Source organism: Schistocerca nitens, chromosome 2 (assembly GCF_023898315.1).
Source record: "Schistocerca nitens isolate TAMUIC-IGC-003100 chromosome 2, iqSchNite1.1, whole genome shotgun sequence".
Taxonomy (NCBI): domain Eukaryota; kingdom Metazoa; phylum Arthropoda; class Insecta; order Orthoptera; family Acrididae; genus Schistocerca; species Schistocerca nitens.
In genome coordinates this window covers 417,211,933-417,225,116 of record NC_064615.1, presented here as the reverse complement: position 1 = coordinate 417,225,116, position 13,184 = coordinate 417,211,933, and the positions used below count along the sequence as shown (strand labels likewise).

The 13,184-nt window shown below is 36.8% G+C and overlaps 1 protein-coding gene across 1 annotated transcript in view; it reads right to left on the bottom strand.

Annotated features, from left to right (window-relative positions):
- The window catches only part of LOC126236290 (eukaryotic translation initiation factor 3 subunit B), a 93,592-nt gene extending 82,385 nt beyond the window's left edge, over positions 1 to 11,207 (bottom strand). Inside the window, exon 1 of the mRNA XM_049945478.1 lies at positions 11,028 to 11,207. Within this exon, the coding sequence (XP_049801435.1) occupies positions 11,028 to 11,163 (136 nt within the window). The 5' untranslated portion in view covers positions 11,164 to 11,207. The remainder of the gene's footprint in view (positions 1 to 11,027) is intronic.
- Between the last annotated feature and the right edge of the window lie 1,977 nt (positions 11,208 to 13,184).

Below are 13,184 nucleotides of genomic sequence, written 5' to 3'. Positions count from 1 at the left end.
AAAATAACTGATGATGGTCGAAGTAGAGAGGATATAAAATGTAGACAGGCAATGGGAAGGAAAGCGTTTCTGAAGAAGAGAAATTTGTTAACATTGAGTATTGATTTAAGTGTCAGGAAGTTGTTTCTGAAAGTATTTGTATGGAGTGTAGCCATGTATGGAAGTGAAACATGGACGACAAATAGTTTAGACAAGAAGAGAATAGAAGCTTTCGAAATGTGGTGCTACAGAAGAATGCTGAAGATTAGATGGGTAGATCACATAACTAAAGAGGAGGTATTGAATAGGATTGGGGAGAAGAGGAGTTTGTGGCACAACTTGACTAGAAGAAGGGATCAGTTGGTAGGACATGTTCTTAGGCATCAAGGGATCACCAATTTAGTATTGGAGGGCAGCGTGGAGGATAAAAATCGTAGAGGGAGACCAAGAGATGAATACACTAAGCAGATTCAGAAGGATGTAGATTGCAGTAGGTACTGGGAGATGAAGAAGCTTGCACAGGATAGAGTAGCATGGAGAGCTGCATCAAACCAGTCTCAGGACTGAAGACCACAACAACAACAACAACAACATGTCATCTGAGTGTGACACTGGTAGCTGGTTTGTATATAATGGTGCAACAAGTCAGATCACAAATACTGACAATTTTTACAAGACATTTGAACCATTTTCTATGACACCTACAGTTACATCAGCAGTTGGTGATACTGTTGAGTCTCTTTGCAATGGCACACAAGAAATGGAATCCGCAGTGAATGGAACCTGGCACAAAATCATTGAGTGATGTACGGTACATACTAAAAATTAAAAAGATCCTGTTTTCAGTCTTAGCAGCACAAGAAAAAATCCAAAAACTGCATTTTCATCCACAACAGAAAGCTGTTATTTTAAAATTGGTGAAGTTACAAACCTAGTTGGCAATCATGACCATTATGGAAGACTGAATTAATGGGAAGCATTCCTGCTGAAGTAAATGAAACCAGTTGAGAAAATGTACTACAATAGTACCATGAAAGTTTTGCACATCAAAGTAAGCGACGTGTCAAGATGTTAATCTCCATGATCTTGGGCTTAAACCTGGGATTGGACTCTCGAGCTCTGTGAAGGCTGTATTTATGATAAAGCATATTGGCTTCCATCTGGCACATGTAAGAGAGCTTCTGATCCAGGAGAGTTTATTCACATGGATGTAAGTAGTCCTTTTGGAAAGTCTAATTCTGGGTATTGCTACTTTGTGGTGATTACAGTAAGTTTCAAGCTGTTTACTTCATCAAGGAAAACTAAGACAGTTTATAACTGAAACAAACACTGCTGCACATACAATTACAAACCTTCTAAGTGATAACGGAGGACCATCACAGGAGGGCATAATCCATCACTTTATTATGCAATACACTCCACAGCAAAATGGATGTAGTGAAAGAGAAAATCGTAATCTTGTTGAAGCAACCAGGGCTATGATGCTCATGGAAACATTCTTCAGTTGTTTTGGGCTGAAATGATACATTCTGGTACATCCATCATGAATCAAACGGGACCTTCTCCACATATGAAATATGGTATCGAAAGAAGCCTGGCAGGAAGTACCTATGTATAATAGGGTCTAAGCGTTATGCTCACATTCCAAAACAATTAAGGGGGAAAATTTATTGAAAAGCAGTAAAAGGGATTCTGACTGGATATGTCTGATGACTTATCCTATCTGTTGTGAAGAAAATAGTCAGTTAATGAAATCACAAGCTGTTATTTTTGAAGATAAAATTATGAACGCCTCATTCAGGGTCTCAAGAGTCATCAGATGAAATTAAGATAAAAGTGAAATTTAGTTGTCCAGGAGAAAATGAATTCAATAATGATGACGATTTACAGGACGAAACTGAAGAGAGATTAGAACAATCAGATGATGGAAGAATTACGCCATTACTGCATGAATGTTTAACACTAAAAATGTCCAAAAAGACCGACTATGTAATGCAGTTAATGATGACTTCTGAAGAAAAAGAATTTTATTATGAAGCCATAAATTCAAGTCGACGAGGTGACTGAAAAGCAGCAATGGATTGAAAAATGGCAGAAAAAAAAAAAAAAAAATGAAACTGACTTTGGAAGATTTACCTTCTGGAAAGAGAGTAATTCAGTGTAAGTGAATCTGTAAACTGAAGACTAATTCTGATGTATCAGTGGACAGATTCAAAGCAAGATTGGTTAGGAACGGATTTTTTCAAAAGAAAGGGATTGATTATGAACGAACTTTCAGCCCTATGGCAAAGATGTCAACTATTCGAAAATTTGCTCAGTGTTGCAGACGACAAGAAGATGAACACTACACAAATATATGTGACTACTAACTTTCTTTGCGGTGACCTGGAGGAAATTATATTTATGACAACCTGATGAGGAATGGAATGAGAGATTCACCAATTATGCAATAGCATTAGGATTTGAGAGAAGTGAAGCTGATCTTTGCCTCTTTATAAGACAGAATGGTTCTTACAAGAGTTTCTTTGTACTCTATGTTGATGGCAGATTGACTATGGCAAACAATTACAGTGAACTTAATGATTTTACTGAAGATATTGAAAGAGGATTCAAAATAAAATCAAAGCCAGCATCATATGTCTTGGGCCTGGAAAATGACAGAAAAGAAGGGTTCATTCAAGTCAAGAGTCACTATACCAACAACATTTTGGAGTGCTTTGGAATGAGTGATTGTAGAGCTGTAACAACTCCAATTATCAAGGATGATGGCATGGAAGAGAACCCTATCAACACCGAATATCCTTACAGAAGAGCAGTTGGATCCTTGATGTACCTGATGTGTGGGACAAGACCAGACATAGAACATGCTGTTGTAGTATCTAGATGTGTTGAAAATCCAACAGAACATGATGTAATTAGGGTAAACAGAATTTTTTGCTATTTGAGATGCACATATAACTATGGACTTATTTACAAAAGTGGTGACGACAAAGGCATTTTTGAATGTTATAGTGACGCCGATCATGGAGGTGATCTAGGGACTGGATGATCTCTGCCTGTACTTCGGTGCATCCGTCAGATTGATGTGTCGGCGACAAACTTCAATTGCAATCTCTACTACAGAAGCTAAAGTCGTAGCGGCTAGTGAAGCAGCACAAGAAACAGTCTGGGTGAAGATACTTTTAACTGAGCTTTTCAAGCTAAGAGATTGGAAAACCTGCACATAAGTGGACAATGAAGCTGCTGTTCGATTCACACAGAATTGTGAATATCACCGATGAACAAAGCATTCGTCTCTGACAGTTCTTTGTTTGATAATTAGTTACAGCTGGTGAAATTACCATTTCAAGAGTAGATCTAGAAAATCAGTTTGCAGATTTATTAACAAAACCATTATTTGCTGCCCAACTAAGACAGCTGTGTAAAAATATGAGTGTAAGTTATTAAATAAGCAAGAGTGTTAAAAGTTTTGCATTGTGAACGGTTGCATTAAGTAGCTTCGCTGACATTAATAAACCAGCGCGGGTCAATCCAAATGAAGTTGGTTGCTTGACCATTTTTAAATATTTTAATTTTTTATGAGATTACCCTATAATTGAGAAGCTCAAAACTTTTATTTAAATTTACCTTTCACCTTTACTGAATGGTGGCCATTTTCATTTGTAAGCACGCAATGATGTTTCAGTTTAGAAATGTTAGTAAATATACGAATATCTCTGCACTGGGTTAAGTTACAATATTGCAATTGACATGATTGTTTTCTGAAAAGTGTCTTCTACAACATTGTCTATTACACAAAATACCCTAAATTCAAAAATAACCAGTCAAAATGACCTCCAAAGTTTGGTATCCAAATTTTAAAAAATCCACTTTTTGGGCCCAAACATAACAAACAAGGAGTGATTTATGAGAGTATTTTTTCCTCTAGTTAGATATCATACACTACTAGCCTCATATAGAGCAAAAACACTTACACACGTTTCCGTAATTTTTTATGAGTTTCTGAAATTTGAAAATTCTCATTTTTTGAGAAGTTTAGGGTTAGTTATCTCAGGTGGGACTGAATATAAAAATATGATTTTTGCATAATTTGTACTCCTATATGATAGCAACGTCCTATAAAAATTTCAACATTGATATCTGACTGAACAAAGATATGAATTTTTGAAAATGAGGAGATAATTCACATTACTCTACACCTGCTCCTATAGCTGTTGCCTATTCATGTGTGATATTGGTGGAATATAATCAATTATTATTTAAGTAAGATACTGAATTATATACAAAAAAATGGAAACATCACTGAAATTAACATTTATATTATTTTGACTTACTTGAAATAAATATTTTCAATTAACATCCTTTGAGATGCGACTGTTCCTAAACCTGGTGGTGAATGTTAAGAACCTTATTTTTTCAGACAGCTTCTGTGACAAAGAATAAGACCTCCCACTTGCTGTGGTAAGTTCAAGCACTGAAAGTTTCCTTAAAACATTTTTCATTGGTATCCAAACTTTGTCACTAGTAGATTTCTTCAATGATATTCTTGGGCCAGCAGGGTGGTAAAAATGCACAAAAACATCGTTTTCCAAACTTTTACAACCTCTGCAAGCGATCACTTTCCACCATACACACATGCCACTACGTCATTCAACACTGAAGACAGATGTAATTTTACTGACACAATGATCCCCATAAATTTCAGTTTCTGATGTTACATGGCATCAAACTAAGTTTACTGCAATGCCAAGGAATTTGTGGAAATGCCTTGTTCCTTTTATTGTTATACAGTTTTCAAATCTGGGTTGAAGTGTTTTCATATGCAGAACCACTTCTTTCTTTATCAGAAAATCGGTAATGCCTTTAATATTATCCTTGCAAAAGACATCTATGTCCTGCACTGTGAGAATTTGGTCTGTGGTTGGTCTTTGTAAGCTGGCTTTACTTCATGCATTGTTGTACCTCATACGCCGTCACATGCATTTTGGAAATACGGAAGTGCCCGATCCCGCCCGTCTGCTTTGACCCATGACGTCACAAATATGGTGGAAACGACCATAAACCACGATTACAATATGGCGCATACAAAGTCGTTATGTACACATTATGAGGACAAAAATACATCAAAAAACACACACAAGTTCCACAAAAAGCCTAATGACACTAATGGGACAAACGTGGGAAAAAGGGGTTTTTTGGGTGGGGATAAACTAAATATAAACAAATTTAGACACCCACCATGCAAAAAAAAAAACCGACATCATAAAACTCCCCCAAATACCACTAAACACAATATCATCTGGAATCGAACACTTCCCTTAACCTATATAGCTCAACAGCAGCTCCCAATCCCATAAATTAGGACCTAACACATCCCTTGACCTATATAGCTCAAAAACATCTCCCAATACCACTATTCACAGCCACACATTGTGATCGAACACTTCCCTTGACCTGTTATCCTTACGACATCTCCACATACAGCCGTCCCTGAACCGAGGCGCCGGAACTTTAAGTAAGCCTCATTTCTTCACGACACACTGAACACTTCACGACTTCATCTAAAAATCCGAATAGTTGAAGATATTTTATTAGAGACAACGCACTGTCCCCCATCATAGCCGACAACTGAAAACTGATGACCCTGTCCCTCATATCCATACCTAAAAAAACAATTTACCAAAATTCACACACGACGTCACACTTGGAAACTAAATCAAAATCATCACCTAACACACCACCAGAGAGTACCACCGATCACATCAAAACGACACCTACAAACACGCCACTCTCACTTTCATTAAGAATGTATGTTCTCCCTGTCGGAGTAAATGGACTTACTTTTGTGAGAACACCCACAACTGACACCTACAGGACATCTGCAGGTGCAGGATAAGAGAATGACTTAGTTGGTCCACATGGATGAAGAAAAATTATTTTCACTTCATCAAGTTCTTCCTTTTTTTTTCCTAAAATGTACCCAAGCCACCAGTTTCTGCCATATACTGTGGTGACATAGCCTGATACATCTTGTAACTTCAGTTTGTCTGGTGATGTAGTTACTTCCCTCTCCCAACTCTGCATATCACCTGAGAAGTATTTGACTATTAATTTTGATGTAGTGTTGGGAATGAAAGCATGAAATTGCTGTGTTCCTTTGATTGTCAATGGCTCTTCAAGATGGCTTTTTAAGAATATTTCTGAAGCAGCGTAGTCTTCTTGAGTGGAATATGCAAAAACAACATTTGTGATATTATCTGCTGCCCACTCAAATAGATCTCGTGCGGTTTGGATCTGATTTTGGTATGGCCTTTGCAAACTTGCACGAGCTGCCAGTCTCTCTACTGAACCCCCTTCTCCATCACAAGGCCCTTTCCCATGTGCTGTAGCTGAAAAGTGCCACTCAGCTTTTATGTTGAAGTCTTCCTCATGAAGGCAAAGGTTCAGGAAGTTTTTCTTATTTTTAAACTGGGCGGCACAACTGTCAGAATAATAGTATATCTTTTTTTGGAATCTTTTGAAATTTGTTAGATATGAAATTGGCTTCTTTTGAAAGGTGTAAACCGCAGTTGTATTGTGCTCCAAGCAATCAGAAACAATGACAAAGCTCATATGCTCAATTTTGTCTTCCTGTTTGTAATATATAACAAAAGGATGAATGGTAATCTGTTGTCTTGTCCAGTGGAAACTCTGAGCTTCATCCTGTAGAACTGTACTATGATTTTCTGAAAAATCACATATGACAACAAATTCAGATTCCATAAGGTTTTCTCTTTGTGGAGTGAAGGAATGTTCATTGTTGCTTGGCAATGAAGTCACGCCGAATCAAAGTCAACATCGTACTACAAAATAAATATGAATTCTTCGGAAGTTTTCTGAACAATTTCCAGATTACATCGGTCAACTGACATCCACTGTCGGAACTGAACTTGTTCAATTAAGTTTTCATGAAAAGTGTCTTAAAATTTTACGTTTGACAGTGTCTCCTGGGCAGTATTCACAGTTTCCCATGTTGCAATCAACTGATGATGGGTTGCAAAGCATTTTTGCAATGCACTGCTTATAATTGTTTAAGCTGCTGTTTGTTACTGTATTTAGTTTGGCATTTTCTACATTAATTTTATGTTTTGGTGAGTTGTGCACACGCAGACAGTGTGCGCGCCACTCCGGCCAGCTAATACACAATGTTTTGGTCTCAACTCAGCAAATTTCGTGACACCTATTTTTATGTTAGGAAACTTGTCTTTAAAATGCTCGTAAGCTTCTTTAAGGTTACACAAAATAAGTCTTTTTTTTATGTTTTTGTTTTATTTCCACTTGTTTCTGCAGTTGTCACACAATCTTTAATGCCTGGCATTGCCCTGCTAACTTCATCATTTTCATAAAATGAATGTACAGTTTTGACAGTTTCTGATGGTAAACACTTCCCTGGTTTTGGGTTTGAACCTTCCATGAATCCTTTCTCCTTCAAAATTTTTTTGGACTGCCCAACAATGTAATTAGGAGCATTAAATTCCCTCATTATTTTCCTGACACTCCACTTTTCAGGTAAACTTGTAAGAATCATTAGTTTTTTTGCTTTACTTGTAGAATTTTTATAGTTTCTTTTAAGATTTTCAAGAATGGATTCATCAGCATCAGTATCTGACTAAGAAGTTTCAGGAGCAACAAAAAGTTTACGTGTCATTGATGAGATTTTCTTCACTTTTGATTTGGCGTAATGCCTAGATGTTAGTTTTCTCTTGTCAATTGGGGACTTAGTTCTTGAAGTGTTGTGTTAAATGTTTTAACAGCTACTGAAGTTGGAGTGAAGCCAGGGTCTTGGTCTCGGATGATTATCTCTGATCTAGAAGATTCTTCTTAAACACTTTCATCACTGATGGGCTCTGGTGTATTTTTCAATTTGGTTCCATCTTTCCTACATTTATCACAAATCTTGGCACCACTTGGTATTTGAGGAAATAATTTGGGCATCCATGTTGTGACATTTCTCAGTTTTTTTCTGTCTCTAATAAAATGATTTGACTTCTTCAATGGATTACAACACTGCACTCTTACAGCACTCCACTTTTTACTTGGTTCCATATTTATACAAAAACCACTTATAAACTGTCCTTCAATGTATAGATTTACTTGAAAATGAACTATTAAATATAATAGATACAGACTGGTCAACACAGAGGTAACAATTGATGTGCACTGAAACCACAGTGCACAATAATGCTGTAGGCACACAAAGCCTTAGAAGGTAACAATGCAGACTACATCATCTCAACAATGGCTCCAGTCTCTGAATTATTGTACAGACATCAAGCCCTATGTATACGGTCCTCTACTGACGTACTACCTTAAAGGTCAGTTTGGTCAAACTAGGGCCGTTACTGAAAAACAAGAGTCAGGAATAATTTTTTTTAACAATGAACCCATCATCATCCCACATTTATATTTTGCCATGTGATTTACAACATTATGAAGTAGTTTTGGAAATGTTTTGAAAATTTTCAATTATGTACTTTTTGCAAAAAAATTAAATCAAAATATTAATTACTATTTTGAAAAGGTTACTAATTAGAAGCTATGGTTTTTTGTCTATCACTGGAGAGAACATGACAAATGCTGCAAAATGACACCTTTCCCAGTTCTCTAACTCAATTAGGGCAGCTTCTAGGGCAATTTAAAAAAGTCCATTCACACATTTTTGGCCAGTTTTTGAAAAGTTTACATGACCCTATTTCAGGAATGGTTTGAGGTAAAAAATTGAAATTTGGTATTTTTCTTAGTTTCAGCACCCACTATAAGTATACCAACTTTCAGCCAAATTTAAGAGGGTGAGGTAAAATTTTTATTGAAAGTGTGTTGATTTGACATGTAATGACTCACAGTCAGATATCTACATTGAAATTTGCACAGTACATTGCTATCATATAGGTGTACATACTGTGCAAAAATCATTTTTATATTCAGTTCCACCTGAGATAATTAACCCCAAACTTAACAAAAGTGAAAATTTTCAAATTTAAAAAATTCATAAAAAATTAAGGAAACATTTGTAAGTGTTCTTGCTCTATATGAAGCTAGTAGTGTACAATATTTAACTATAGGAAAAAGTAAACTCATAAATCACTCCTTGTTTGTTATTTTTGGGCCTAAAAGTGGAAATTTGGGTAGTACCAAACTTTTGAGGTCATTTTGACCTGTTATTTTTGAATTTAGGGTATTTTGTGTAATAGACAATGTTGTAGAGGACACTTTTCAGAAAACAATAATGTCAATTGCAATGTTGTAACTTAACCTAGGGCAGAGAGATTAAAATTTTCGCTTATGTCTCCAGACCGAAAAATCGTAGCGCCTACAAATAAAAATGGCTGCCATCCAGTAAAGGTGCAAGATAAATTATTTTAAAACCTGTTTTGAACTTTTCAAATATAGGGCAACCACATAAAAAACTAAAATATTTAAAAATGAACTAAATAACCAGATACCACTCTTCTTTGATCTATGCCATAAAAATGTGGATATGAGTCACTCATTGAAATCCAATATGCGTAGAATACATGCCATATGAATTGTCATTATTCCCATTACATTACATTCATTGGCTTCACCAACTTGTAACCAGACTTCCACCTTTTGACATAATCTAGCCTTCTGGGTAAATACGTTCCATTGATTCTAAATCTGTTGACCTGTACACAACATACAAGCAAATGCCCAGCCTCTTGTGTTTTAAAATATTCTTTCCTAAGATTTGATCCAATCTTTCAACATTATAGTTACTCATGTTAAATACAGCAGCAATTTGTTCTATGCAGTTGACAATTCAAAACTTCACAATGTACACATATACAAAATGAACGCCATTCGTGATTTTCTGTAATAGATCATGAATAATAGTTTATTATGATTTGTGGGACAACAGTAGTCTCCATTGCAACCATACACAGAACAGCAGAAGCTGTAAACAAGAGACAATACAGGTTTAAAGAAATGGGGCTCTAGTTGAATGCATGTATGATCAATCAGACTACCATGATAATTGTCATTACTGCTAGGACAAGCAAGGTTGGAGAGAATGGCAAGTCACATACCATAACTACCCCTGGCTTAAAAAATAGAAATGCAGACAATCAGTCACAAATATTTGCAAGCTTCTTCAGTAAAATAACACCTTTGCAATCCCAATTGGATCTAAGGCTTTGTAAATTGCAGTAGAATTTCCAATTTCTGCACAAAACGTAAACGTACGATGTGTTACATATCTCATGGTCTGAGGAATGAGACTATACAGCAGCTATGCTCTCCACTAAGGAATGAGTTCCAGTGTTTTGAGGTATTTCAATCACTGACACGAAAATATACGAGAAACATCTACCCCAGGAGAAAACTGTGAAGGCCTAGAGTGTGATGCGGAATAATGCCACCTACCACACTGTATCTTGGTTCTGGTGACAGACACATTTGTAATCTACTCCATCTTTGGCTAACTGGCAGATAGTATTTAAATAAGAATTTTCCTATGTTTTGTACCAATAATAATTAAAAAAATTCTGACAGGAGGAAAACCATTGTTTCTGAATTTTTACAATAAAACTGCACTTTGCAATCAATGGCATAATTTCCAATGAAAAATATGAGCGCATGAACTGCCCAACCAACAGTCAATTAGTCATTTGATGTAGGCCCATCCAAGTTTATTGAGAAACATCACGTAGGTCGTGTTAGGCTGTAAGACATGTACAAAGTAATGTTTTGGCAGTCAAGCTCACGTCAATTTTACAATGTTTTGCATTCAACAGCACTATTCCGTTCAAAAATGTAAAAAAGCAGATAACAGCAGCTGCCACATGCATTTAACCTCGAATACCGTCTCGGCAAATAATTTTTTTTTCTGAGCGCGGGAATTCAGATTCTTCGCCGAATATTGTTTATTCACATTTCTTGTTAAATCGCAGATCACATGTTGTAAATAACTCTTATCCACGCAACTTAGTAGAAAAGCACAGCCCATATGCCAACTTCTAACGCCCCAAATTATAAGACTACAATACCTTCATCAGTAATGTTGTCCACATAGCCCTCGGGATCATCGAAGTTAAGTTTTCCGTCATCATGATTTTCTGTTTTGTCTTGTTTATTGGAATCAGCGTTTTGCGCCGATTTATCGCCATCCTTCTTCTTAGCCATCTTGGAAACCTCGTGGAGACAGTAAGATCAGACGCTACAGATTCGACTAAATGACGCTATCGATAAATATGGCTCAAAGACAAACCACTTCAGACATGCGCATTGAGCCCTTGTTGAAACCACGAAATGGCCCGAAAACACGTAACGTTTTATCTGCGAGGATTACCTTGCTGTATTTGGTAATCCTTTTTAAACTATGTCCATGCGATTCCTCTTTTTCATGCACAATGACAGAGAAATGGAAACAAAAGTGTACGCACGAGAATTTATATATGGACACACGTGCGTTCTCGGGCTCACACGTTGCCTCAATGCCTTTAGTATACGTTAATGGTAGAACTACACTACTTCCTTTAGTGCCAGAGACTATTACGCTTTACTGGTGCAATCTTTGATTTGAAACGGAAGGTGCCATATCCATTTTTAGTAAGTCTATGATTTTGGAATAATTAGCTGTTTTGTATTATAACTTCCAGTAAGCTGTTTCGAAGTAACGGCGCATTGAAAATTTGACACAAGCACGTCATTCTTACGATTAAGTGTCAGTTAATAACGGGTCATTGATATAAGTGTTCAAGAGGCACTATGATAAAATTTACCAGCTAGTCGTTCGGACTTACTTAAGAGGGGTGGGGTATTGTGGCAGAAAATAGAGACCATAGAAGGACGCCAAAAGATATAATTCATGCCTTGCAAACTGCAACATATGTATTAGAGAGGACTCCAATATAAGATTCTATACAACAAAGAAAACGACCCAAACCATCGCAAAAAAAAACTTCATGTTCTTCAGCAAACCAGATGAAACACATGGATTTAAACTGGAAGACTTTCTGGTCAAATTTTTTGGACAAATACTTCAATTCGAGGTTGCGCACAGCAGCTTAGACGTTTAAGTCTTCCAGTTACCGCTACCGGTAGTTGCTGCAACCTAACATGAATCTGTCAAACAAGTGTTGGTAAAGCACAGGCGTCTGGCACTACATGATCACCAACAGCGGTTCCACGGACGAAAGGGCTGGAAAGACATCACCCATATAGGTTGGTGTACTGTATTCAACATCGCAGTCCATACTGAGGATCTGCTTAGGGGAGCCGAAGAGGGGCATTCTGTGTATCCATTTTGTTACAGCCGTATTGCCCATACTGTTTGTAAACTATAGCAGATACAGTTGAACCCTCAGTGCTCTATTGTATAGCTGTTTAAAAATGAATCTGTTACCCCTTGCATTCGGTTATACTCCTCAAAGAGAGGAAATCTCTATTCCCCATGTCAAACTATCCTTCCCTTTTGACTAGACATACATAATTCTTTTTACGTAAATAATAGTCTGATTACTTCCCACAAACGTCTGGTATTATGTCGGAACACAAGACACAGTACCTTTATTTTCAAGCAGCACAACATTTCTCCCATTTATAGTTGTATAAAAAAAATTATGATATGTCCACACTTGCACCAGCAGTGTATCGTTCTCGCACAGCCCAGTAGCAAGAAGGCCTCGTACCATCACATATTTGTCGATGAATAAAAGAGGTAATTATAATTTAAAAAGTCCTAGCATCTTTTTTTGTTGTTTTATCTATTTCACCACATCCACTTGATACTTGTAAATCCATCCAACACACATCCTCATATACACTCAGGCCGCCAAGTCAGGGTTTGAGTCAGTACATTCCACACATAGCTATCCGTAGACCTACTTACCACTCAGCTCATTCAAATTTTCCCTGACTAAGAAATCATTCCCAGTGCAATATACAGGGTTGTCCATCTCACGAAATAAGCATCAAACGAAAAAACTACAAAGAACGAAACTCGTCTATCAAGTACGTCTTTTAAAATAGGAACCCCCATTTTTTTATTACATATGAATGTTTTAATTGTACCACTTTTTTCGCTTTGTGATAGATGGTGCTGTAATAGTCACAAACGTATAAGTCCGCGGCCTCATGTAACATTCCGCCAGTGCGGATGGTATTTGCTTCGTGATACATTACCCGCGTTGAAATGGACCGTT